General features: G+C 68.4%; 2 protein-coding genes across 4 annotated transcripts in view; both read left to right on the top strand.

The window, feature by feature from the left end:
• The window catches only part of IQSEC2 (IQ motif and Sec7 domain ArfGEF 2), a 51822-nt gene extending 47725 nt beyond the window's left edge, over positions 1-4097 (top strand). The window contains 9 exon segments of the mRNA XM_074937457.1: positions 528-664; positions 1029-1091; positions 1093-1158; positions 1403-1502; positions 1606-1767; positions 2006-2179; positions 2554-2603; positions 3151-3573; positions 4014-4097. Of these exon segments, the coding sequence (XP_074793558.1) occupies positions 528-664; positions 1029-1091; positions 1093-1158; positions 1403-1502; positions 1606-1767; positions 2006-2179; positions 2554-2603; positions 3151-3573; positions 4014-4097 (1259 nt within the window).
• A 3954-nt stretch (positions 4098-8051) lies between these two features.
• On the top strand, positions 8052-23732 carry KDM5C (lysine demethylase 5C). 3 transcript variants are annotated; one of them, XM_074938072.1, is made up of 27 exons: positions 8052-8187; positions 10554-10631; positions 10965-11087; positions 11496-11666; positions 11913-12047; positions 12950-13073; positions 13154-13338; positions 13962-14120; positions 14317-14436; positions 14795-14953; positions 15290-15471; positions 15837-15999; positions 16493-16612; positions 16761-16955; positions 17091-17272; positions 17921-18045; positions 18393-18540; positions 18688-18784; positions 19118-19476; positions 19752-19890; positions 20034-20213; positions 20478-20618; positions 21241-21756; positions 21946-22003; positions 22278-22477; positions 22909-23097; positions 23291-23730. In XM_074938072.1, the coding sequence occupies exons 4-27, from the start codon at positions 11640-11642 to the stop codon at positions 23297-23299; spliced, it is 3912 nt and encodes a 1303-aa protein (XP_074794173.1). In that variant the 5' UTR covers positions 8052-8187; positions 10554-10631; positions 10965-11087; positions 11496-11639; the 3' UTR covers positions 23300-23730. The 3 variants fall into 3 exon arrangements, with proteins under 3 accessions (XP_074794173.1, XP_074794172.1, XP_074794171.1); XM_074938071.1 differs by lacking the exons at positions 8052-8187; positions 10554-10631; positions 10965-11087 and having other exon boundaries at positions 11502-11666; positions 11916-12047; positions 23291-23732; XM_074938070.1 differs by lacking the exons at positions 8052-8187; positions 10554-10631; positions 10965-11087 and having other exon boundaries at positions 11502-11666; positions 23294-23730.
• Positions 23733-26393: the final 2661 nt, after the last annotated feature.

Here is a 26393-nt window from a genome sequence, read left to right as displayed (position 1 = left end):
CAGGATCCAGAATAGCTGGTTGACGGGGGGACTGTGAGCAGAGCTGCTCTAGAACCTGCCCCTAGACCCCATGAAATCCAGAACATGGAGCCCAGGGCTTTGAGTGGCTGGGGCCTGCGCCAGATGAGATCTGTGTCTGGGATCTAGAACAGATGGGGGGGGGAATCCTCTGCTCTAGAATGAGCTGGGCTCTGGAACTGCCAGGAGTTGTGCAGGAGGTCCGAGAGGCCAAGGCCTGGATCCTCCGCTCTACAACAGACTGGGATCTAGCACAGCTGTGATCCACACCTGGGGGCGGTGGGCTAGAGCCACCAGGCCTGGATATCTGCTCTAGAACAGCCGAGAGCCGCAGCGGGAGCCAGAGCCCCATCTGCTCTAGAACAGGCTGGGATCTAGAATGCCCGGGTTCAGCACCAGAGGCCGCAGCCTCTGTTCTAGACTTGCCAGGGCTCTGGGTTGAGGGGGAGGACTTGTATGGTCTTTGCCCCACTCATCGCCGGGTCCGTCTGTGCATCTTCCCCCCCAAGGGGTGGATAACGGGCAGGACATCCCCCGCGACCTCCTGGTGGGGATCTACCAGCGCATCCAGAGCCGCGAGCTGCGAACCAGCGACGACCACGTCTCCCAGGTCCAGACCGTCGAGCGCATGATCGTGGGGAAGAAAACCGGTGAGTGGGGCGGGGCTTCCCGGGAGGGAGGGACCTCATAGGGAAGGGGTGGAGCCCTGGAAGAGGGCTTTGAGCGTGGGGCTTTTTGGAGGGGGGCATGGCCTGTCAGGGGAGGGGCTTTTCAGAGAAGGAGGCGGGGCCTCAGGGGAGGGGCTTGGGTGGGTGGGGTCTCACAGATGGAGGCGGGGCCTGAGGGGTGGGGAGGGACCACTGGGGATGTGTAGGGGAGGAGCTTGATGGAGAAGAGGGAGCAGCGGGGCCTCGGGAGGAAGGGAGGGGCCTTTTGGTGGCTTCTGGGGGTGGGACTCTTGAGTAGTCTCCACCCCCTCTGGCCCCACTGACCTTCCCCCTGCCCCACGCCAGGTGCTGTCCCTGCCCCACCGTCGCCTGGTCTGCTGCTGCCAGCTCTATGAGGTGCCCGACCCCCAACCGGCCCCAGCGGCTCGGCCTGCACCAGAGGGAGGTGTTCCTCTTCAACGACCTGCTGGTGGTGAGTGGGGGTGGCCCGGACACCTGGGTCCCATCCTCATCTAGTGGGCTGGGGCCGGGGGAGCTGGGAGACAGGACCCCTCGGTTCTCTCCCAGCTCTGGGAGGGCAGTGGGGGCTGGTGGGTTAGAGTGGGGTGGGGCTGGGAGCCAGGACTCCTGGGTTCTCTCCCAGCTCCGGGGCGGGGAGAGGGCTAGAGGGCAGAGCCGGGGACTCTCGCTGACCCGCCCCCCCCCCCCCCCCCCAGGTGACGAAGATCTTCCAGAAGAAGAAGATCATGGTGACGTACAACTTCCGCCAGAGCTTCCCCCTGGTGGAAATGCACCTGCAGCTGTTCCAGAACTCCTGTGAGTGCCCCTCCCGCCTCGGACCCACAGCTCCCCACTGCCCCCCCCCCCCGAGAGAGCCGGGCCTGAATCTCTGTCTCTCCCCCCCCCCCCCCCCCCGCAGATTACCAGTTCGGGATCAAGCTCCTGTCGGCCGTGCCAGGCGGGGAGCGGAAAGTGCTGATCGTCTTCAACGCCCCCAGCCTGCAGGACCGGCTCCGCTTCACCAGCGACCTGCGGGAGTCCATCGCCGAGGTGCAGGAGATGGAGAAATACCGCGTGGAGTGTGAGTGCCGGGCGGGCAGGGGCTGCGGGGTGGGAGTGGGGGGCACCGGCAGGGCTGGGCTGGCAGGGGGCTGCGGGGCAGGAGTGGGGGGCACCGGCAGGGCTGGGGGGGCAGGTCTGGGCTAGTGGGGGGCTGCGGGGTGGGAGTGAGGGGCACTGGCAGGGCTGGGGGGGCAGGGGGCTGCGGGTCAGGAGTGAGGGGCCCCGCTGGCACCTGACCCCCCACCGGCCCCCCACAGCGGAGCTGGAGAAGCAGAAGGGGGTGATGCGCCCCAACGTCTCCCCGGCGGGGGGCCCCAAGGAGGCGGTGAACGGGACGCTGACCCGGAGCAGCCTGGAGGACACCTACGGCCTGGGCGACGGGCTGAAGCGAAGCGCCCTGAGCAGCTCCCTGCGCGACCTCTCCGACGCCGGTGAGCCGGGCCCGGATGCCTGGGTTCCTCCCCGGCGCTGGGAGGGGAGCGGGGTGTGGCTGGGAGCCCGGACGCCTGGGTTCTCGCCTGGTCCCCGTGGCTCCTGTTGGGGGCTTTGGCTCCCCCTGGTGGCAGAAAAGCCACGTGAGCCGCTCGGCCAATAGGAAGCTCCCTGGATGGGGGGGCGGGACGGTGGGCGTGGCCTGGCTGGGTTAACCCCCGCCGTGCCGGGGGATGGCGCTCGCTCGCTCTGCTTTGTGCGCTCTCTCGCTCTCTCTCGCTGGGGGGTTACCCGGAGGCAGTTTCGGGGGGGCACTGTTGGGGGGGGCCAGCCTCGCTAATCCCTGCTGTTGCCCCCCCCCCCCCCCGTGCAGGTAAGCGGGGCCGCCGTAACAGCGTGGGATCCTTGGACAGCACCATTGAAGTAAGTGGGGGGGGGCTGCGGTGTCCCCTCCCCCCCCCACCGGGTGCCCCTCTCTCCGCCTCCCTCTGCCTGTCGCTCCAGCTCCGATCCCCCATCGCCCCCCCAGGGGCCCCGCCAGGCGTCCCAGCATGCTCTGCTCCCGGCTGGCCCGCCGGACACGCCCCCCTGCCCCCACCGCATTCCGCTCAGTTCCCAGCATGCTTTGCTCCTCCTGTCACGCCAGCTCCACCGGCTCCTTAGGTACAGATCTGACCCCCCCCCCCGCATTTCCGGTAGCCAGTGGGGGGAGGGGCTTGTACAAGTATGGTGTGCCTAAAAGGGGGTGGGGCTTGTAAAAGGGGTGGGGTTTATCACAGGGGGTGGGGCTTATGAAAGAAAGTGGGGGGAGGAGGGGGTGGGTCTTATGAGCGGGTGGGGGGGTGTCAAAAGTGGGTGGGGCTTATCCAAGGGTAGTTCATGAAGTGGGTGGGGCTTGTAGAAGGGCGGGGCTTTGCGGCCAATGCTCTGATCTCTCTCTCTCTCTCTCTCTCTCTCTGTCTGCCCGCAGGGGTCTATCATTAGCAGCCCCCGCCCCCACCAGCGCATGCCCCCACCCGCCCCGCTGGAGGACTACAAGGCCCAGGCCCGCCCCATCTCCAACTCCTCCTCCTTCCTGGGCTCCCTCTTCGGCAGCAAGCGGGGCCGGGCCCCCTTCCCGCTGCCCCCCGGCCAGGCCTCGGCCCCCTCCTCCCACCCCCCGCACCCACTGTCCCCGCCCCCCGAGGGCCCCTCCAAGCTGCAGGCCCTCCACGCCCAGTACTGCCACGTGGCCCCGCCCCCGTACCCCCAGCAGCCCCCGCCCCCCCAGCAGCCAGCCCCGCCCCCCCCGCTGCCCCCCGTGGCTGCCGCCCTGCCCCCCCGCTTCCACATGTCCTCCCAGCCCCCGCTCTCGGCGCCTCCCCAGAAGCAGACGCCCCCGGCCTTCCCCCTGGTGCACCAGCATTACACCCTCCAGCGGCCCGGGCACCAGAGGCGGCTGCACCAGCTGCCCCCTCTGCCGCCCCCTCCACCCACCCCCCCTTCCCCCTCCACGGCCGCCAGCCCACCTCACCTCTCCCCCTCTACAGCCCGGCCCCCCAGCCCTCCCACACCTACCCCCAGCACCTGCCCCAGGGGGGCGGGGGGCAGCACACCCTCCACCGCCAGCCCCCCAAGCACTTTGTCTTCAGCCACCACCCCCAGCTGGGGCAGCGCGGGGGGGGTGCCCCGCCACCGGCCCCCCACCACGGCCCCACCCACCACCACCACCACGGCCCCACCCCCCACTCGCCCATCCCCCCCCACCCCTCCTACCCGCCTCTGCCCCCGCCCTCGCCCCACACCCCACTCAGCCCGCACTCCCCCGGGGCCCCCACCTCCCCGCTCCCCCAGCATGCCCCCCTGCACCCGGGAGGGGGACAGGGCAACCCCAACCCAAAATCCAAGCCGGTCAATAGAATTAGCACCATGGTCTGAGAGCCGTGCTGCAGGGGAGGGACGGGGGGCAGCGGAAACCCAGACAGAGGGGAGCCCCGATCCCTGGCAGTCATCCCCCTGCCTACCCCAGCTTCCCAGGACCGGCGAGGGAGGAGAGACCAGATCGCAGCAGAGAACAGCCCCAGCTCGTGACAGCGCTGGATGGAAGAGTCCTGGAAGCTGCAGCTCTGCACAGATTTGTGCGGGGCGGGGACTGTGGCCGGGGGTGGGGCCGGCCCCTTAAATGAGGGGGAAGGCCAGGGCAGTGGATGCCCTATCCCTGCCCTGTTTCCCCCACCGCCCGGGGCCGCCGAGAATTCTGGGAAATGTACTCCCCCCCCCATTGCACTAACTTTCATTGCACAGCCCCAGGTGGTCCGCTGCGGGGGAAGAGGGCCCCCTTTTCATTTGCACATGGCTTGTGAGTTGCTGCTGCTTGGCCTGTTATTTTTTTTGGGGGGGGGGGAATCCCTGGGATATTGGGGAGCCAGATCTGGGGGGGCATCTCCCCCATTCTTACCTGTGTCTGTAATAAGGGCTACTCCTGGCGGGAACCGTTTTCCCTCCCCTGAACACCTATTCTGTGATTTGCACTGACAGAGAACCCCTCCCTCCCCTGCAAGGCCCCCCAAACCTGCCCCACTCCCCGGTGCAGAAAGGGATCCCATGGGGGGAAATCCCATGAAACTCCACTAGCCCCCTCCCCATTTTCTGGGCCCCAGGGCTGTTTGTTTTGGGGGGGGGGCAGAGCCCTGTATGGAAACAGTCCCTATGCAGCGTTATGTGCGGCTGTTGTCCCGCCCCAGAGGTGGCTGCACCTCTGCCCCAGTGAATCTTGTGCACTTTATCCCCCCCCTTGCAAATACAATCTGTCCCTCCCCCCACTTGAATATCCCCCTGTCCCTCTGTTTCTGATGGGTGTCCCCCTAACACACACAGCTGCGGGAGGGGAGAGGGGGCTAGGAGCCAGGACTCCTGGGTTCTCTCCCTGGCTCAGGGAGGGGGGGTTTAGGGAGGGAGAGTAGAGAGAAACTGAGGCAGAACTCCAGAGTCCTCACTCCCAGCCCCTCCCCGGCTCTAATCACCAGACCTGCCCCCCCCCCCCTTCCCAGATCTGGGGTGAGAACCCAGGAGTCCTGAACTAAAGGATTTCTGAAGCCCCGTAGCCAACGCTGTCCCCTTTGCCCCTCCACCTCAGGGCTGTGCACCCCAGTTTCTCTTGGGGTCCCCCCAATGGTCTGGTCGCCCCCCAGCATGCACCTCCCCCGCCCCGGTACCCGCGTTGAATTGGTTTGTTGTACAGACCCCACTGTATATAGTATACATTATAAATAGCGGGCCGCGGAGCGGGGCCCCCCTGTGCGCCCCACAGGCCGGGGCACCCCTGGAGTTCCTGGCTCGACGTTGACGAGATGACCGTATTTTTGTTCCCCCGCCCCCCCGGTCCTCCTCCTTGTATATAAGAAACTGTACATTTGATGCTTCATAAATGACCGACCGTCCTTTCCGTGTTCAGCCTCTGGGGTACGTGTGTTCTTTACCCCGCCTCTGGGGGGCGCCGGGGGGCTGGGCAGGGGGCGCTCTCCCCTGGCAGGCAGGGCCAGGTGCTGGGGGGCACAGTGAGGCAGGGGACTGGGCAGGGGCGCTCTCCCCTGGCAGGCTGGGCCGGGCGCTGGGGGGTGCTGGGGGGCTGGGCAGGGCCAGGCGCTGGGGGGCACGGTGAGGCAGGGGGCTGGGCAGGGGCGCTCTCCCCTGGCAGGCTGGGCCGGGTGCTGGGGGGCTGGGCAGGGCCAGGCACTGGGGGGCATGGTGAGGCAGGGGGCTGGGCAGGGGGTGCTCTCCCCTGGCAGGCAGGGCTGGGGAGTGCGAGGGGGTTGAGCAGGGCCAGGCACTGGGGGGGCACCATGAGGCAGAGGGCTGGGCAGGGGGCGCTCTCCCCTGGCAGGCAGGGCTGGGGGGTGCCAGGGGGCGCCGTGGGGCAGGGAGGAGGGGTGGGGGGACACTGTGGGCAGGGAATGAAGATGTCACTACAGAAGCCCTGCGGGTGTCGAGGCCCTAGGCTGTTGCTCCAATCCCCCTGGAGTTAGGGTGTGAACCCCGGTGTCCAGGCCCAAACCCAAGTCTGGCGAGGATCTTGTATTGCTGTATGGCCCCCCCACCGTTTCCACAGGACATGAGAATCTCTTACACGTCCCATCCCAAACTGCAACATGGCCCTTCCCTGCCGCCCTGCCCCAGAGCTGGCTGCATCTCAGCCCCAGGCCAGCTGTCCCCATGTGGCGTTACGTGTGGCTGTTCCCCACCGCGCCCCCCCTCCCCAGAGCTGGCTGCATCTCAGCCCCAGGCCAGCTGTCCCCATGTGGTGTTACGTGTGGCTGTTCCCCACCGCGCCCCCCCTCCCCAGAGCTGGCTGCATCTCAGCCCCAGGCCTGCCGTCCCCATGTGGCGTTACGTGCAGCTGTTGCCCGCCGCCCCGCCCCAGAGCTGGCTGCATCTCGGCACTGGGACAAGGACGCCGGGAACAAGAACTCGTGACACCAGCTGGGCTGAGACCCCAACAGGCCTCGTTTCTCCCGTGTGCCCCCAACTGGCAGGGGAGGGACTGGGCTAGGACTGAGCTGCTGAGGGGTAGGGAGGGATTAAAGGGCTGGGGAAGGGGGAGGGGGACGAGCTAGGGGGCCGGGGAACGGGGAGTGGTATGGGGAAGGGGTACGTGTGGGGTGTGGGGGGCAGAGGTTAGGGGCTGGGAAAGGGGGCGGGATCTGACTGTGGGAGGGGTTAGGGGGCTGAGGGGGAGGAGGGGGCGGGGCTGGGAGATGGAGGGGGGGTGGGCGGGGCAGGAGCCAGGTAACAGGGGGCGTGGTCTCCTTGCGCCCCGCCCCCTCCTCCCCTTCCTGTTTTCCCTCCCTGGGCGCACGCGCACTGCGGCCCTTTAAACGTGCGCAAGAAGTCCCGGCTCCCCCCCTCCCCGGGCCGCTGGCTCCCCTCCCCGGCGGAGGCGAGAGGCATATCCCTCCGCCGCGGACTATTTTCTCTCCCTCCCGCCGCCCCTGCCGCCTCGCCGGGGGCCCGACGCCCGGCCCGTCCCCTCAGCGTTGGGGGGTTCTCGGCCCCGCCCGACCCGCCGGGGCCGCTCCCGAGCCGCTCCGGCCGCACCTTGGGGGACCCCCCCCCGCGGCGGAGGGAGACGCCGTGTGGCGGCAGCGGCGGGCAGGCGCAACGAGCCCCAAGATGGCGGCGGCGGGCAGGCCGGGGGGAGCCGGCGGGGCCTGAGCCGGGGCAGGGGGGGCGGCAGGCACCGGGCCGAGGAACGGGGAGTAGGGGCGCAGGGGGGGCGGCGGAGGGATCGCGAGTGGGGGGCGGAGGGTGACGCGGCGGCGGCGGAGGGATCCGCGCGGGGCCTAGGCCGGCCACAGGCCTCGGGCTCGAGTAGACGCGGGGGGGGCCGGGCCGGGCATGGCCCCCTGAGGGGCGGGGGGCAGCCACGGCGCGGCGGCGGCGGGGCGGGCAGGACATGGAGGATCGGGCCCCCCCCGCCCGGGGGGAGGAGCCGTCCCCACCCGCGGCGGCTGCGGATCGGGCCCCCCCGCCACAGGATCGGGGCCCCGGGCGGGCCCCCGTGGCGGAGGATCGGGCCCCCGTGGCGGAGGATCGGGCCCCATTGGCGGAGGATCGGGCCCCCAGGGGGGATCGGGGCCCCCCGGCGGAAGAGCGGGGCCCCCGGCGGGCGTGGGAGAATCGGGCCCCCCCAGCGGAGGATCAGGGCCCCAGGGGCGATCGGGCCCTGATCGGGCGATCGGGCGATCGGGGGTGGGGGGAGCGGGGCCCCCCCGCGGAGGAGCGGGGCCCCAAGGCGGAGCGGGGGCCCCGGGGGGCGCCGGGACCCCGGGCCGGGTGGGGGGAGGGGGCTGGTGAGTGGGGGGCCCCCTGGCCAGGGGCCGAGGCCGAGCCCCCCGAGGATTTCCTGCCGCCCCCCGAGTGCCCCGTCTTCGAGCCCAGCTGGGCCGAGTTCCGCGACCCCCTGGGCTACATCGCCAAGATCCGGCCCATCGCGGAGAAGAGCGGGATCTGCAAGATCCGGCCCCCCGCTGTGAGTAGGGGGGCTGGGGGTCAGCGCCCGCCGTGGGGCGTGGGGGCGAACGGGGGGGTGTCAGCGCCGGCCGTGGGGCGTGAGGGGGGAACTGGGGGGGGTCAGCGCCGGCCGTGGGGCGTGAGGGGGGAACTGGGGGGGGTCAGCGCCGGCCGTGGGGCGTGAGGGGGGAACTGGGGGGGGTCAGCGCCCGCCGTGGGGCGTGAGGGGGGAACTGGGGGGGGGGTCAGCGCCCGCCGTGGGGCGTGAGGGGGGATGGGGGGTCAGCGCCTGCCGTGGGGCATGTGTGGGGAGATGGGGGGGTCACTGCCCACCACAGCAATGCCTGCCATGGGGCGTGTGGGGGCATATGAGGGGTCCAAGCTAGTTTCCACTGGGCAGGCCGACAGGCTGCCATGAGGGGCATCGGGGGGACCGGGGGAAATTGGGGTAGTGCCGGGCATGGGGGACATGTTGGACACAGTGCCTGGTGTGGGGGGCAATGCCCCCCATGGTGGGCAGTCGGGCACTGGTACCTCCCGTGCAGAGGGGTGGCCGGGGTGCCTGTGTCCTATTTGGCCCATGGGTCTCAGGCCTGGGGGCCATGGGGGGTAGGGGTGAAGGCTCTCCATGTGTAGGTGGCAGGGGTGCCATGGGGGGTGGCAGGGGGCCGCAGGGTCACGGCAGGGGCTGCGGGGCACTGCATGGGCACAGGGAGTGGGGGGCGGTGGGTGATGGTCCCCGCCAGCGGGGGGCGCTGAGGATCTGGCTGATGGGCCGGGCCAGCGCTGACTTGGCATCTGGTTGAAATGGGGTCATCCGGCTGGGCCTCCCTGCTCCTCAGGGGCCCCCGCTGGCCTCAAGATCCCCCTGATCTCCTGGGGCTCTGGGATCTGTGGGGTCTGATTCCCAAACCCTCCTGCCCCCCACTTCTTCTGCTGGTCCTGGGCCGCGAGGTCATCAGTTCAGTGCCTGGGGATCAGGAGGGTGCTGGGGGGGGAGAATCTCAGATCCCCCGCCCCCCCCATGCCCAGTATCAGTGACACGTTCAATATGGCTGCCACGCTCCAGCCTTTGTCTGGTAAACAGAGTGTGGGGGCCTGACAGCTAAAGTGGGTCCTGCCCACGGGAGATCTGGGGAGCAGCCCCCCAACATGGGACCCACAATCCCCCTTCCTCAACCCCCATCTCCCCCCCATCGTTTCTTTTGTGGCTTCCTTTTCCATCCTCCCGGCTGGGCTATTGTGATGGCTCTGGCCTGGCCTCTTCTCCTCCCAGACGGCTGGACACGGCTGCAAGTGGGCTCGCTGGGTTGGGGGGAGGGGATCTGGGGCTTGGGGGGGGCAGATCCAAAAGTGGGGGCTTCCCTGGGGAGGATCTTTGGGGCAGCTTGCTTGTCCCATCTCTCCCTGGCCCTGTCTCAGTTGGATCTGGTGGGTGCAGGGCATTGGAAGGATAGATTTGAGTTCGGCCTGTGTCAGTTTCAGTGGCCTGCATTTGTTTCGCTGGCCTGCGTGGGTGTGCATCAGGCATCAGATCCAGGGGCTGGGGTCCCCCCCGCTTTCAGAAATGGGGGTGAGGGGAGCGATTGCCTGGCTGGGCTAGTGAACGCTGTGCTGGGCTCCTGACGGCATTGGCTGTCGTCTCCTAACCTGCCCCCCTAAAGACCCTTGATTTGGCCGTGGGAGTGGCAGGAGTGGCTCCCGCTGGTCACAGACCCAGGCAGCCTTGCTCTTAGGTCTCGGGCGTCTGGAGAGAGACTTTAGTGTTATAAACTGGTATGTTTACCCCTGAGGTGGCTGCATCTCAGTGCCGGGCAAACTGTCCCTGTGCAGTGTTATGTGCGGCTGTTCCTCAGCCACCGCGCTGGGCAAGCCATCCCTGTGCAGTGTTATGTGCAGCTGTTCCCAGCTGCCCTATCTCTACCCTAGAGGGAGCTGCATTCCCATGCTGGGTGAAATGCAGATATTTTGGGATACGGCTTTGTCTGGCCTTAGGAGTGCTAACCCTGGGGTTGGGGCAGGTGCCCCCTGGCACCAGATGGACTGGGATGCGAGAGGTGTCCAGTTTGCTCTCAACTGTCCGCCCCACTGAGCTCCCTTCCCTGCCCTGCTGGCGTGGAGGTCCTGGCAACGGACGATCTCCTGCCCTCCACTGGAGGGGATGGACCCTGCTCTGTGTGAGCCCCAATCCTCTCCTTGGGGGCACCCAGCCCAGCACCCCCAGGGCGATGAGCACACGAGGAGCTGGACATGTCCCGTCAGAGGCGATACCCGGTTGGCAGAGGGCTGCCCCTGCGGACGGTGCTTGGGAAGAATCTTGGGGGGTTTCAAGGCAGCGTTGTCTGCTCCCGCACTAAGTCTCCTCCATTTCCCGTCTCTCCCCAGGACTGGCAGCCTCCCTTTGCTGTGGAAGTGGATAACTTCAGGTTCACCCCGCGCATCCAGAGGCTCAACGAATTGGAGGTGAGGTGGGAGGCAGTGCCCATGGTGGCTGCCAGGTGGCTGTTCCCCTGCTGCCCCGCCCCAGAGGTGGCTGCATCTCAGTGCTGGATAAACTATCCCAGTGTGGCGTTATGTGTGGCCGTTCCCAACTGACCCGCCCCAGAGGTGGCTGCATCTCCGCGCCAGGTGGTACTCTGACGCCTTAGCTCTTGGCCTGAAAGGTCCCCCGTGATGGCAGTGCTGTTTCCCGGCTCCCCGTCCTTGCTGGGAGGGGCAGGGCAGGGCTGGAGCGCGGCCGCGTGAGCTGGAGCGGCGACACCCAGGCGAATGCTCTGCTCCCCTCCCCGCCCCCAGGCGCAGACGCGGGTGAAGCTGAACTACTTAGACCAGATTGCGAAGTTCTGGGAGATCCAGGGCTCCTCGCTCAAGATCCCCAACGTGGAGCGGCGCATCCTCGACCTCTACAGCCTGAGCAAGGTAGGGCGGGCGCTGCGGGTCAGTGCTGGGGGGCTGGCAGCACTGGGGGGGGGAGATGGCTGTGGGTCAGGGGAGGGGTGCTGGCAACGCCGGGGGAGACACGGGTTGGGGGCCATGGGTGCCAGCAGCTCTGGGGGAGTGTCCATGGGCTGGGGGCGCTGGCAGCGCTGCAGGTCAGGGAGGGGTGCCGGCAGTGCTGAGGGAGGTATGGGTTGGGGCCAGAGGTGCCAGCAGCCCTAGGGCTGGGGTCTGTATGTTGGCCTGGGGTGCTGCAGAGCTGGAGGTCAGAGGCCGGGTCGCAGTCAGGGGAGGGGGCCGGCAGCATTGGGGGGGAATCCATGGGTTGGGGGGGGCGGCAGCATTGGGGGGGGCGCTGAGGGCCGGCGGCTCAGGGCTTTCTCCCCACAGGTGGTGCTGGAGGAGGGGGGCTATGAGGCCATCTGCAGGGACCGGCGGTGGGCTCGTGTGGCCCAGCGCCTTGCCTACCCCTCTGGCAAGAACATCGGCTCCCTGCTGCGCTCCCACTACGAACGCATCATCTACCCCTACGAGATGTACCAGTCGGGGGCCAACCTGGTGGTAAGGGGGGCTGGGGCTGGCCTACTGGGCAGGGCGGGCAGGATAGTTGGGGTCTTGTGGTTAGAGCGGGGGCAGTGGCTGCGAGCCCGGACACCTGGGTTCTCTCTCAGGTCTGGGAGGGGATCTGTGCCAGGCTCTGTGGTGCCAGGCCCCGGGGAAAGCGCCCCGGCCGTGCCAGTGCCTGGTCCCACCGTCCCCCCTGGGTTTGGGGGGTCCGTTTGGGTGCTAACCCCTGTCTCTCCCCAGCAGTGTGACGCCCGCCCCTTCGACAGCGAGGAGAAGGACAAGGAGTACAAGCCCCACAGCATCCCCCTGCGCCAGTCCGTGCAGCCCTCCAAGTTCAACAGCTACGGGCGCCGGGCCAAGCGGCTGCAGCAGGAGGTGAGTGGCCCCCTGGCTGGCCCCCAGGCCCCTGCAGGCCTGGGATGGCCGACCAGCAAGTCTGCAGCAGGAGCCAGGACGCCTGGGTTCTCTGGCAGGGCTGTGGGATCCAATTGTTAGAGTGGGGCAGGGGGCTAGGACTCCTGGGTTCTCCTTTCCACCTTGCTGTGTGGTTGGACAGGGGCTCTCCCCTCCCTGTAGGTCAGTTTGGTGCCTGTAAACTTGCAGGTGGTGTTATGCCCCACTCCTCTCCCAGAGGGGGGAGAGAACACAGGAGTCCTGGCTCCCAGGCCCCCCACTCTAATCACTAGATGCCACTCCCCTCCTAAAGCCAGGGAGAGAACCCAGGCGTCCTGGCTCCCAGCTCGCCCCACCCCTTTCTAACCACTAGGTCCTCCCGAGAGAACCCAAGAGTCCTGGCTCCCTCCTCCACTTCTCTTTGTACCTGTTTGCCAGTAGCTGGGGGGAAACTTGAGGGGGACTTTGCCATCCTGCCTGCAAATCAGGAGCGACCCCTTGGTGCCACCCCCCACCCCCATTTTCTTGCCCTTTTGCAGGAGTCTGAGGCCAGCCCTGAACGTGCCAGCCCCTCGCCTCTGGTAGCTGAGCGAGCGCCCGCGGCCTGGGTACATTCCTGGCATCTGTCCGGACCCCCTGCCTCGCTCTCTCTGTCCCCCCGTTTCCCGGTCCCCAGGCTGGGCCCGAGTGGGACCGCACCTCCCAGTAGGCCCTGCTCCAGCCCAGTGCATTTTGGGATACCTCACGCCCCCCCCCCCCCTTTCCCCCCCCGGCTGTCCCTGTTTTCCTGCGCTTTCCCGGCCGGTTCCTAGGGGGGGAGCAGGTTGGGAGTGGGGGGAGCTGGAGCCCCGCCCCTGCACTGACTCTGCCCCTCCCCCCCGCAGCCAGAGCCCACGGAGGAGGACATCGAGAAGAACCCGGAGCTGAAGAAGCTGCAGATCTATGGGGCCGGCCCCAAGATGCTGGGCCTGGGGCTGGTGGCCAAGGACAAGACCCTGCGGAAGAAAGGTGAGGGGGGGGCCTTGCCTAGCTGTGAGTGCCGCGGGGGGGTGCGGCAGCCTGTGCTGACTCCTCTCCCTTCCCCCCAGACAAGGAGGGCCCCGAGTGCCCCCCCACGGTGGTGGTGAAGGAGGAACCCCCCGGGGTGGATTCCCGGCCGGAGCCGCCATCACCCCGACCTTTCCTGGAGGTGAAGGAGGAGCTGAGGCACAGCCCGGAGCCCTGCACCAAGATGACCATGCGCCTGCGTCGGAGCCACGGCAACACGCAGTTCGTAAGTGGGGGGCCGGGACCCCCGAGGTGATTGGGCCCCCCTTCCTGTCTGAGCCAGCCAGGCCCCTGGGCTGGGACCCCTAAGCTGGCTGGGACCCCCTGAACCGGCCGGGCCCCTGGATCGGGATCCCCGTGTCAGTTGGGACCCCTGAACCGGCCGGGCCCCTGGATCGGGACCCCCTGAGGTGATCAGCCCCCCCCTTCTCTCCTGAGCTGGCCTGGCCCCTGGATCGGGACCCCCGAGCCGGCTGTGCCCCCCCCCCGAGCTGGCTGGTCCCCTGGGCTGGGACCCCTGAGGTGACCGGGCTCCTGTGAGCTGGCTGGGCTCCTGGATTAGGACCCCCAAACCGGCTGGAACTCTGGCCTGAGACCCCCAACTTGACTGGTCCGCACCCCAACCTCCTGAGCAGGCTGGGGCCCCTGAGCTGACTGGGCCCCCAAACTCCTGAACTGGCTGCATCTCTGCATCAGTGACCCTGAACTCGCCCCCCTGAACCAGCCCGTGCCTGCCCCGGGGCAGGTGGGAGCTGGTGCCCCCAGGGGCGCCAGGCTCAGTGTCCCATTCCCCGCACCCCAGGGGCGCCAGGCCTCGCCACCTGACGCCGGCGCCCCCCTGCCCCACAGATCGACTCCTACGTATGCCGGATCTGCGCCCGCGGGGACGAGGACGACAAGCTGCTGCTGTGCGACGGCTGTGACGACAACTACCACATCTTCTGCCTGCTGCCCCCCCTGCCCGAGATCCCCAAGGGCGTCTGGCGCTGCCCCAAATGCGTCATGGCGGTGAGTGGGGCGGGCCTGCCTGGGCCCCTGGGGCTGATTGGGAGGAGGGTGGGGAACCAGCCTGGCTGGGACTTGTGGGACGGGGGACGGGCTGGCTGGGGGGAACTGCCTGGCTTCCCCAGATGCAGGCCCCGTGAGTCTCCGTGGGGGTCCCCACCCCTCCCCGGCCCTGACGTTCCTCCCCGCCCCCCGGCAGGAGTGCAAGCGCCCCCCGGAGGCGTTCGGCTTCGAGCAGGCCACGCGGGAGTACACGCTGCAGAGCTTCGGGGAGATGGCCGACGCCTTCAAGGCCGACTACTTCAACATGCCTGTCCACGTGAGTGCCCCCGCGGGCCCCCGGACGCCAGGGTTCTCTGCCGGCTCTGGGAGGGGAGTGGGAGCTAGTGGTTAGAGCAGAAGGGGGTGTGGCTGGGAGCCAGGACTCTTGGGTTCTCCCTCCAGCTCTGAGAGGGCAGGGGGCTGGGAGCCCGGACACCTGGGTTCTCTCCCCAGCTCTGGGAGGGGAGTGGGGTGCAGTGATTAGAACGTGGGGGTTGAGAGCCCAGACACCTGGGTTCTCTCCCTAGCTCTGGGAGGGGAGCGGGGCACAGTGGTCAGGGCGGCAGGCTGGGAGCCCAGACACCTGGGCTCCGGGGTGTGGCTCTGTGCCCACTCCCACCCTTGCCCCCCGGCAGATGGTGCCCACAGAGCTGGTGGAGAAGGAGTTCTGGCGCCTGGTGAACAGCATCGAGGAGGACGTGACGGTGGAGTACGGCGCCGACATCCACTCCAAGGAGTTCGGCAGCGGCTTCCCCATCAGCGACAGCAAGCGGAGGCTGTGCCCCGAGGAGGAGGTGGGGACCCCCAGCTGGCCCCTTTGCCACCTTTCCTGCCCTCCGGAGCCCTCCAGTCCCTGCCCTGGGGCCGGATGGGGGCCAGCGCCCCATTCATTCACCCCCGCAGCCAGCCGGCGCCCCCAGCGGGAACAGGCCTCACGCCCCATTCCCTGACCTCCTGAACCATCCAGCACGCCCTAGAGGGGACAGGCCCCATTCCCTGAACCGTCTGGTGCTCCCTAGAGGGGACGGGCCCCGTGTCCCATTCCCCACCCCGCACAGCCAGTCCCTGCCCTGGAGCCAGCCGGGCCCCCTGGTGGCGGCTGGGAGCTCTGAGCCCCCCTCTCCTGGCAGGAGTACGCGGCCAGTGGCTGGAACCTGAACGTGATGCCGGTGCTGCAGCAGTCGGTGTTGTGCCACATCAACGCCGACATCTCGGGCATGAAGGTGCCCTGGCTCTACGTGGGCATGGTCTTCTCCGCCTTCTGCTGGCACATCGAGGACCACTGGAGCTACTCCATCAACTACCTCCACTGGTGGGGCCGAGCGGGGGGTGGAGAATGGGGAAGTGGAATTGGGGGTCACGTGGGCTGGTGGGGGAGGAAATGGGGGGACAGGTGCCTGGGGCGCCGGCCATGGGGTTGGCGGCTGCCCCCCTGACCCCGCGCTGTCCCCAAGGGCAAGCCCAAGACGTGGTATGGGATGAGGGGTTAGCGGCTGCCCCCTGACCCCGCGCTGTCCCCAGGGGCGAGCCCAAGTCGTGGTACGGGGTCGGGGGGATGTGGGGTTAGTGGCTGCCCCTCTGACCCCGCGCTGTCCCCAGGGGCAAGCCCAAGATCTGGTACAGGGTCGGGGGGATGTGGGGTTAGCGGCTGCCCCCCTGACCCCACGCTGTCCCCAGGGGCGAGCCCAAGACGTGGTACGGGGTGCCCTCGTTCGCAGCCGAGCACCTGGAGGACGTGATGAAGAAGCTCACCCCGGAGCTGTTCGAGAGCCAGCCGGACCTGCTGCACCAGCTCGTCACCCTCATGAACCCCAACACCCTCATGGCCCACGGCGTGCCGGTGAGTGCCCTGTGCTCTCCTGGCCCCGCCCTCTCTGCCTCAGCCCCGCCCTCTGTGCTGTCCTGGCCCCGCCCCCTCTGCTCCAGCCACGCCCCCCACACTGCACCCACTCCTCACCCTCATGAACCCCAACACCCTCATGGCCCATGGCGTGCCGGTGAATGCCCTGCCCCCGCAGCCCTGGCCCCTGCCCCACCCCTTGTGCCACCCCCTCGCTGCCCTGGCCACTCCCACTGCCTGCCTGCCCCTCGCCACCTCCTCCCTTCCCTGGCCACACCCCATCCACGCGCTCTGCTGCCCCGCCCACTGCCCACCGGCCAGTGTTAACCCGGCCCTCACCAGGCCCCCTCTGTGTGTCTGCTTTGGCCACCCCCCAGCCACACCCCCTCAATGCTGCTCACCTCACCTTGGTCCCAGCCCCCCCCCCCCCCCCCCGTTTCCCACTCACCTGGTCGCTCCTTCCTGCCACTCAGTGCTCCCTCCCGCCCCCCAGGTCGTCCGGACCAATCAGTGTGCGGGAGAGTTCGTCATCACTTTCCCCCGGGCCTATCACAGCGGCTTCAACCAGGGCTACAACTTCGCTGAAGCTGTGAACTTCTGCACTGCTGACTGGGTGAGTGCGCCCGGACACCTGGGTCCTCTGCCCAGCTCTGGGAGGGGAGTGGGGTCTTGTGGTTGGGGGGGGGAAGGGCTGGGAGCCTGGACGCCTGGGTTCCAATGATGATGAGCCCGGACGCCTGGGTCCCTCCCTCCTTCCCCAGCTGCCGGCTGGGCGCCAGTGCATCGAGCATTACCGCCGCCTGCGCCGCTACTGCGTCTTCTCGCACGAGGAGCTGATCTGCAAGATGGCCGCCTGCCCCGAGAAGCTCGACCTCAACCTAGCGGCCGCCGTGCACAAGGAGATGTTCATCCTGGTGCAGGAGGAGCGCAAGCTGCGCAAGGCCCTGCTGGACAAGGTGGGGGCGGGGCTGGGGAGGTGGGGGACGTGGGACATTGGGGTGGGGCTGGGGAGGGGTGGGACGTGGGGGACGTAGTGGGGGGGCTTGAGGGCGGCGGGCACATGATCCGTGCTCACCCCTCTCCCCGCCCAGGGGGTGACGGAGGCGGAGCGCGAGGCCTTCGAGCTGCTCCCGGATGACGAGCGCCAGTGCGACAAGTGCAAGACGACGTGTTTCCTCTCGGCGCTGGCCTGCTACGACTGCCCCGCCCGCCTGGTCTGCCTCTACCACATCCACCACCTCTGCAAGTGCCCCAGTAGCCGCCAGTACCTCAGGTGGGCCACGGGGGACCCAGGAGGCCAGGATGCCCGCCCCGGGCCCTCCTCCGGCCGGCCACGGGGGACCCAGGAGGCCAGGATGCCCGCCCCGGGCCCTCCTCCGGCCGGCCACGGGGGACCCAGGAGGTCGGGATGCCCGCCCCGGGCCCTCCTACATCCGGCCGGCCACGGGGGACCCAGGAGGCCGGGATGCCCGCCCCGGGCCCTCCTACATCCGGCCGGCCACGGGGGACCCAGGAGGCCGGGATGCCCGCCCCGGGCCCTCCTACATCCGGCCAGCCACGGGGGACCCAGGAGGCCGGGATGCCCGCCCCGGGCCCTCCTACATCCGGCCAGCCACGGGGGACCCAGGAGGCCGGGATGCCCGCCCCGGGCCCTCCAACATCCGGCCAGCCACGGGGGACCCAGGAGGCCGGGATCCCCGCCCCGGGCCCTCCAACATCCGGCCACGGGGGACCCAGGAGGCCGGGATCCCCGCCCCGGGCCCTCCAACATCCGGCCACGGGGGACCCAGGAGGCCGGGATCCCCGCCCCAAGCCCTACTCCGGCCGGCCACGGGACCCAGGAGTCCAGGATCACAGCCCCAGGCCCTCCCCCAGCCGGTACTTGGGGCTCCCCGCGGCCCAGCTGACCCTGTGCTCGCAGGTACCGCTACACGCTGGATGAGCTCCCGGCCATGCTGCACAAGCTGAAGGTTCGGGCCGAGTCCTTCGACACCTGGGCCAACAAGGTCCGAATCGCCCTGGAGGTGGAAGACGGGCGCAAGAGGAGTAAGCACCCGCCAGACGCTTGGGTTCCCTTGGGGGGGAGAGGGGGCTCTGAACCCACCCATGTACCCCTTTCCCACCTCACCCCTCCTGAGTGCCGGCTTGCACCCCACTCAGACTGTTAGCCCCTGCTCCCCTCCCCAAGCTGGGGAGAGAACCCAGGAGTCCTGGCTCCCAGCCCCCCCCCCCCAACTCTAACCACTAGGCCCCACACACCTCCCAGCACCTGGAAGAGAACCCAGGAGTCCTGGCATCTAGCCCCCACTCCCCCCCCAGGCTGGGAGAGAACCCAGGAGTCCTGGCTCCCAGTCCCCCGGCGGGAAGGGAGCCTGAGCCGTGTGTCATTGCAGCGCTGGAGGAGCTGCGGGCGCTGGAGTCGGAGGCTCGCGAGCGCAAGTTCCCCGACAACGAGCTGCTGCATCGCCTGAAGAGCTGCCTGGCTGAGGCTGAGCGCTGCGTTTCCGACGCCCTGGGGCTCATCAGCGGCCTGGAGACCGGGTGAGTGGGGGCTGGGCTGGATCGGGGAGCCGGACCTGTGCCCGCGCCCCTCCCGTGGGGGGCCAGCGGGCTTCCTGACCCCTCCCGTTCCCAGACCCCCTGGTGGCGGGCAGTTCCCCAGGCTAACCCGGCACGCCTCTCGCCCAGGGTGCCCGCCATGCCGCTGTCGCTGGAGGAGCTGCGTGCCTTCCTGGAGCGCATGAGCAGCGTGCCCTGCGTCATGCACCAGCTGGCCGACGTGCAGGTGAGCGGGCACGGGCCACGGGGGCAGGCCCGGCTCGGGGGCCATACAGGGGAGCTGGGTTGGGGTTACCCAGAGCCAGGATTGAGTGAGTACCAGGGGGCTGCGTTTGGGGGGTACTCGGGACTGGCCCCGCCCTGACTCCCCACCCCCAGGCAGGCAGCGCTGGAGCGGGCAGGGGGGAAGATGGGACTGTGGGGGCTGCGTTGGGAGTACCCGGGACCGGCATTGCCTTGACCCCCCCCCCGACAGGTGGTGCGGGGAGGGGGTTCCCCAGGGTCAGGGCTTGGGGGGTTCCCAGGTCCGGCCCCGCCCTGACTCCCCCTCCCCCCGCAGGCAGTGCTGGAGCGGGCGCTGGCGTTCCAGGAGGAGGCGCAGGAGGCCCTGCGGGGGCTGCCCGCCAGCGCAGCCCAGCTGCAGGGGCTGGTGGCACGGGGGGCACGGCTGGGCGTGGCCGTGCCCGAGACGCGCCAGCTGGAGCGCCAGGTGCAGCAGGCGGCCTGGCTGGAGGAGGTGAAGCGGGCGCTGCGCTCGCCCCGTGAGCAGGTGCCCCTGGCCCTGGTGCGGGGCTTGGCCCAGGCCGGTGCCACCGTGGCCCCCAGCCCAGCCGTGGAGAAGGCCCGAGCCGAGCTCCAGGAGCTGCTGACCATCGCCCAGCGCTGGGAGGAGAAGGCCCACCTCTGCCTCGAGGCCAGGTGAGGGGCCCGGACGCCTGGGTTCTGGGGGCAGCAGGACCCCTGGGATCTCTTCACAGTTTTGGGGAGGGTAGCGGTTAGAGCCTGGGGGAGGTTGGGGGCCCGGACACCTGGGTTTTCTCCCCAGCTCTGGGAGGGGAGAGGGCACTAGTGGTTAGAACATGGGGCAGGTTGGGAGTGCAGACGCCTGGGTTCCTTCCCCAGCTCTGGGAGGGGAGGGGGCCTGGAGATTGGAGCCGGGGGGCCTGAGCTGTTCCCTCCCCCCCCCACCCCAGGCAGAAGCACCCCCCGGCCACGCTGGAAGCCATCATCAAGGAGGCGGAGAACGTCCCCGTGCACCTGCCCAACATCCTGGCCCTGAAGGAAGCGCTGGCCAAAGCCCGGGCCTGGATCGCCGACGTGGAGGAGATCCAGGTGAGCGGGAGGGGGTTTCTGGGGGGGATTGTGGCGTGAGGCTGGGGGGTGGGGCTCTGGGGGAACTTGGGAGACCTGGGGCTGTGGGGGGATCACAGGGTGAGGCTGTGGGGGGCGGTGCTGACCTTTCCCCCCCGCCCTAGAACGGGGATCACTACCCCTGCCTGGACGACCTGGAGGGGCTGGTGGCCGTGGGCCGGGACCTGCCCGTGCGGCTGGAGGAGCTGCGCCAGCTGGAGGTGCAGGTGGGCGCGGCGCACTCCTGGCGCGAGAAGGCCTCCAAGACCTTCCTCAAGAAGAACTCGTGCTACACGCTGCTGGAGGTGTGTGGGGGGCGGGGCTGGGGGGTGTCTATGGCTCCCGTGGGGGGGGGGGGGTCTGTGCCTCCCATGGGACAGCCGGGGGGGGTTGTGGATCCCTCAGGGTAGCGGGGGCCGTGGGGGAGAGGGTGGTGTTTGGGGCTGTGGGCCCCATGTGGTGGCTGTGGGGAGGATGGTAGGTCCCAAGGGGGCTGGGGGGGGGGTCTGTGGGCCCCATGGGACCGGGGGGGGCACGGAAGGCAGAGCCCAACCCCCTCTGCCCCCCAGGTGCTGTGCCCCTGTGCGGACGCTGGCGCGGCCAGCCCCAAGCGCACCAAGTGGCGGCGGGAGCCGGAGCTCGGCCTCTACAAGTCGGACACCGAGAGCCTGGGGCTGTCGGCTCAGGACCTGCGGGACCCTGGCTCCGTGGTGAGTGGGCAGCAGTGGGGCCCGGCCCCTCCGGGGGGCAGGGAGTGGGGCAGGGGGCCTGTCTCCTCTAGGGGCACCAGGAGAGACACTGGGGGGAGCGGGGGAGGTTGGGTGGCTGCAGGGGTAGGGGAAGGTTGGGGGCCTGACTGGGGGGCAGGGAGAGAAAGGGGAGGCTGGGGTTGGCGGGGGGGGCTGGCAGCGGGCAGGGAAGGAAAGTGGGGAGGCTGGAGGTTGGCGGGGGGTGCCGGCAAAGGGCACGGAAGGAAAGGGGGGGAAGCTGGGGCGGGCAGGGAAGGAAAGGGGGGGGGGGAGCGGCAGGCTGGGGCTGGCGGGGGGGAAAAGAGAAGGCTGGGGTTGGCGGGGGGAGTGGGCAGGGAGGGAAAGGGGAGGCTGGGGGGGGAGCGGCAGGCTGGGGCTGGCGGGGGGGAAAAGAGAAGGCTGGGGTTGGCGGGGGGAGCGGGCAGGGAGGGAAAGGGGAGGCTGGGGTTGGCGGGGGGGCCGGCAGCGGGCAGGGAAGGAAAGGTGGGGGAGGCTGGGGGCTGGCAGGGTGGGAAAGGGGAGGCTGGCAACGGGCAGGCTGCCCCCCCCCACACACTGAGCCCCTCCCGCCCCCCCCCGGCAGATTGTGGCGTTCAAGGAGGGCGAGCGGAAGGAGAAGGAGGGCATCCTGCGGCTGCGCCGCGCCAATGCGCTGAAGCCTGGCCCCCCCGCGCCCGGCCCCCCCTCCTGCGTGTGCGGCCGGCCGCCCGGGCCCGGCATGCTGTGCTGCGAGCTCTGCCGCGACTGGTTCCACGCCCCCTGCGTGGCCTGGCCCCGCCTGGGCGCCCAGAAGCCCTCGCCCGCCTGGTGGGAGTGGGACGCCAAGTTCCTGTGCCCGCTGTGCCAGCGCTCCCGCCGCCCGCGCCTCGAGACCATCCTGGCCCTGCTGGTGGCCTTGCAGAAGCTGCCGGTGCGGCTGCCCGAGGGCGAGGCCCTGCAGTGCCTGACGGAGCGCGCCATCACCTGGCAGGACCGCGCCCGCCAGCTGCTGGCCTCGCCCGAGCTGGCCGGGCCCCTGGAGCGCCTGGCGGCCCTGCGCCAACGGCTGCACGGGGACGCCGGCGCCCTGCGGGAGACCAGCCGCAACGAGCAACCCAAGGTGAGGGGGGGCTGGGCAGGGGGCGCTCGCCCCGGTCCGTTGGTGCCAGGCTCTGGGGGAGGTGGGTCTGCCTTTGCCCCACCCCAGCGAGGGATCCCCTGGGACCAGGCCCCCTAGATATGGGTCCCCCGAGGTGGGGGTGGGGCCACATGCATGTCTCACCGCTCTGTCCCTTCTTGCCCCCCGCAGCTCTCCCTAGAGAACGGGGACGCCATGACGCCGGAGAAGATGGGACCCTTCACCTCTGGTAACACGCCCCATATTTGCTCTGCACCAGGGTCAGGGCAGAGGGAGGGGATGGTCTGGGGTGCGGGGGGGGGGGGGGGGGGGGCTGGAGCTGGCACCGGCACCGAGGGCACAGTGTGTGGCATGGAGGGGGAGAGAGGGAGGGATTTAGTGGGGGCAGCAGCTGGCACTGAAGGCGCGGTGTGGGACAGGGCAGAGGGAGGGAGGGGGCGCTGAGGGTGCAGTGGGGATTGCAGGCTGGCCCCATCCCCCCTCACTGCCCCGTCGCCCCCCAGACCTGGAGGCGCTGGGCGTGGCGCTGGCACGGCTGCAGGGCCCGGTGCTGGAGCTGCCCGAGGGGCCGCGGCGGGCGCTGGAGGAGCTGCTCCTGGAGGGCGACCTGCTGGAGGTGACGCTGGACGAGGGGCAGAGCCTCTGGAGGCTGCTGCAGGCCGCCCGGGCGCCCCCCGTTGACACCTTCCGCCACCTGCTGGAGGTGAGGGGCACCGGCAGAGCTGGGGGGACTGGGCTGAGCCAGCGGGTCAGGGGTGAGGGGCACCAGCAGAGCTGGGGGGCAGGGGGCTGTGGGTTGGGAGTGAGGGACACCGGCAGGGCCAGGGGAGGTTGTGGGTCAGGAGTGAGGGGCACTGGCAGGGTTGGGGGGCAGGGATGGGCTGGCAGGGGGGCTGTGGGTTGGCAGTGAGGGGCACCGGCAGGGCCGGGGGAGGTTTCAGGCAGGGTTGGCAGGGGGCTGTGGGTTGGCAGTGAGGGGCACCGGCAGGGTCAGGGGAGGTTGTGGGTCAGGAGCGAGGGGTACGGCTGGGCTGGCAGGGGCTGTGGGTCGGGAGTGAGGGGCACCGGCAGGGCTGGGGGGAGCCCGGGGCTGCAGGGGGTCCATGTCCGGCTGACGTTCCCTGTCGCCCCCAGCTGGAGCAGGCGGAGCGGCGCGGGGCCCGGGGCCGGGATGCCGAGCGGCGCCGGAAGCGCCGGGCTGAGCGGGGGGAGCTGCCCCCCCTACCGAAGGAGGAGTTAGAGCCAAAGAGGAGCCGGGAGAGCGAGCCCCCCGATGTGGCCCCCCCCGGGGCCGGCACCGACCACAGCCAGAACGGTGTCGGGGTGAGATTTGGGCACTTAGGGGTGCGCCTGGTGGTGTGGGAGGGGATTTTGGTTGCCATGGGGGCCCGTGGGGCTGGGAGGAGGGGGCTGGGGTCCCCACCTGACCCTCTGGGCTGGAATCCCCTGATCCTACGGGGGGACTCTGTGGGGTCCCCCCACCCTCGCTAACCCCCCTCCCCTGTTGTCCCCACAGCAGTTGTGACGCCGGCCCCCTCCTCCGGACCGGACGGCTGACATGATGGCGCCCTGACTGGGGGGGGGCCAGGGGGTGGAGCTGACCCCCCCCAGGACGCTCCCCGCCGGGGGACCCCGGGCCGGACTCTGCCCAGTGATGTAATTATTTTACGTTATCCTTCCTTTTGTATCATGGATACCTCGGAGCAGAGACGGGGAGTGGGGGGATCTCGCTGACACCCCCCGTGGGAGCCAGGGGGCGCCGCCCCCCAGAACTGTGCCCCTCCGGATTCACCATGGACGTCTCGGGGCACCCCCGAGATACCAGCACAGCCAGATTGGCCGGACCAGCGCCCCGCACTGGTTGGACTGACTCTGGGGGGGACAGATTTCCCCCCCCCCCCACACACACACACACACTGCAGCCCTGCCCCCCTCTCCCCCGGAGCTGCACAGCTGCCTCTCCAGCCCGGGATGGGTTTTTTATAGGAATTGGGGGAACCACTTTGGGGTTTTTCGGGGGGGTGGTGAGGGGGGCAGCAGGGCTGGGGGGCGGAACCTGGTCTGTTTCCAGCCCGCCCCACAACACCCCTTAGGGGCCCAGCCCTGACACTAAACCTCTCTCTCTCTCTCTCTCTCTCTCTCTCTCTTTTTAGTGTTCCTATCACTGTCTATGGGAGGGTGGGGGGGGCGTTATTGTATTATGATTTTTTTATTATTATTAAACTTTGGAGGCTAATGGAGCTGTTTGGGGGCGTCCTGGGGGGCCCCCAGAGCTGGCTGCATTTCGGCGCCTCATCCCTGTGCTGCGTTTTATGGGGCTGTTCCCCAGTGGCTCCACCCCAGAGCTGGTCAGCCGCCTCTCAATTCCGGGAATCTGTTTACTTGGCCCCCGTTTCCCCTGGGCTCAGCCATGCTCAGTGCCCCCTCCACCACCCTGATCTGATCGGGGGGGGGCTGGGATTGGCCCCCAGAGCCCTGGCCTGTGGTGGGCACGGGGGAGAACAGGGCAGGGTTGAGCCTGGAGCTGCAGGGACAGAGGTGAAAGCTGGGACAACAGTAATTCGGGGGTGGGATGGGGGGCTTCTTGGCGCGTTGGCAACTGGGGGGCACTGGCTGAGCTATGGGGAGCGCCCAGGACTGGGGCACCGCCAGGGCTCCCACGGGTTCCCTCTCCATTCATGCATCGTCAAACTCGGCCCATTTCACGGGTCTTGGGGGAGCACCAGGGCGGGTGCCACTTCGCCCGCTGACAGGGAGCTGGAGAGCGCCGGGTTCTTTCGTCCAGCCTGAGCTCGAGCCCAGTGGGGAGATGCGTTTGCGTCCGTGAGCGAGACGTCCTGCAGCGGGACATGGCCGTCCTCGCGGGGGTGTCCAGCGCCAGCTCCACCTGCAGCCTGGCTCGTCGATGCTCTGTCTGCTACTTGAGCCCACCTGCGCCATCCGCATGATGCCAGCTCCCGTTCGCCCCCTCTTGGGCTCATAACTGAATTCTAAAACTTCGGGTGGGAAATCATGAGGCAAGGAATTCCACAGGTGAACTTCAAAACTTCTGCTTTCTTGTGGCTGTGACACATTCTCAGCTCAGAAGGGACTGGTGATCTAGTCTGCTCTCTTGCATCGTGCAGGCCCGAGACCTGCCCCAAAATAATCCCTAGAGCCGAGCTTTTAGAAATCCAGCCCCGCTGGAGTTTGAAATGGCCGGGGATGGCGAATCCGCCATACCCCTTGGTCGGTTGTTCCCCTGCTTAATTCCCCTCAGCGTGAAACCTTATTTCCAGGTTGAATTTGTCTCGTTTCAGCTGCCAGCTGTTGGCTCGAGTGAGTTATGAAATATTCGGTCCCCGCGTCGCCTCCTCTGCGCTCAGCTAGGGAGTGGGCGTCTCGCTCTCAAGCAGGTTTTCTAACCCGCGTGGCTCTTCTCCGATCCCTCCCCGATGTCCCACCATCCACCGTGAGTTGTGGCTGTCCCGAACGACCTGCCGTATTCTGGGGGGGGCAAACCACGGCCTTAAATAGCATGAGATTTTCCGTCTTACTGTCTCTCCCGCCCTTCGTGGTCCCGGTAGCTTTTCCGGCTGCCGCTGCCCATTGGGCGGATGCTTTCGGAGAACTAGCCCCAGTGGCTGCGAGGTCTTCCGGGAGCATTACCCACGTGCGTTCCTTCGTCGCTCGAAGAGATGGGGGAGGCCTGATTTTCCCCTTCCCAGCACCATGTTCATCGCTGTGTCCGATGAATCTGTTCTTTGCTGGAGTTTCAACCAGTGCGTCTGGTACTGAAGTTACCCAGCCAGGAATCACCTCTGGCGCCTCTTAAAAATCTGCATCGCTTGAGTTATCTGCTAGTCTGGTCCTGAGGCTGATTGGAGCAATCGGTCACATACCACAGTTAGCAGACTCCTCGACCCGTAGGGGACCGCAAGGGGCACCTAGTCTGACCCCCGACCACGCTGCAGGATTTAAACCATCCAAGACAGATGGCTCCGGCCTCCGCTCGAAACCCTCCTCGAAGGAGCTTCCATGACCTCCCGAGGCCTCGGGTCCGTTGTCCTGCTGCTCTTCCCGGCCGGAAGTTTTCCCTGAGATTCAATCTCAATCTGCTGTGCTGTAGTTTGAACCCACGGCCTCTTGTCCTGCCCTCTGGGGCAAGAGAGAACGACCTGCCTCCATCTTTTCTATGGCAGCCTTTCGAGTATTCGAAGAGCGCTGTCAATCTCTTTTACAAACTGAGCGTACCCGGTTCCTGCTGCCTTGGCTCACGTGGCTGGTGTCCCTCCCCTTTGATCGTCTTTGGCGCTCGCCTCTGGATCCTACCCAGTGTCTCCACGTCCTTTCTGGGCGTTAGTGACGGAAACCGGACACCGTCCTCCAGCTGAGGCCTAGCCAGGGCCATGCGGAGCGGTCCTGTCCCCTCCTGCGACTTGCAGCTACGCCTCTGCTAATGCAACCTAAAATTGCATGGTTTTTTTTGCAACAGCATCACGTGGCCGGGTTGTGATCCACCGCCACTCCCAGCAGTGCTGCTGCCCAGCCAGTTCTGCCCCGTTCGGTACTGGTGCATTTGGTTTTTCTTCCCAAAGCGTAGCACATCTTCCTTGATTTTCATTTTGTCGGCTCTAGCC

The sequence above is a fragment of the Natator depressus genome, chromosome 23 (assembly GCF_965152275.1).
Source record: "Natator depressus isolate rNatDep1 chromosome 23, rNatDep2.hap1, whole genome shotgun sequence".
In the NCBI taxonomy this organism is placed as follows: Eukaryota; Metazoa; Chordata; order Testudines; family Cheloniidae; genus Natator; species Natator depressus.
Note: the sequence above shows the minus strand (reverse complement) of the source record. Positions and strands in the feature narration are given on the sequence as shown.

Coding starts and splice junctions, on each gene's coding strand:
- KDM5C (XM_074938072.1), top strand. CDS start 11,640: ATGTACCAGTCGGGGGCCAACCTGGTG. Junction 20,214..20,477: donor CGTGCTACACGCTGCTGGAG/GTGTGTGGGGGG, acceptor TCTGCCCCCCAG/GTGCTGTGCCCCTGTGCGGA. Junction 22,478..22,908: donor CCTTCCGCCACCTGCTGGAG/GTGAGGGGCACC, acceptor TGTCGCCCCCAG/CTGGAGCAGGCGGAGCGGCG.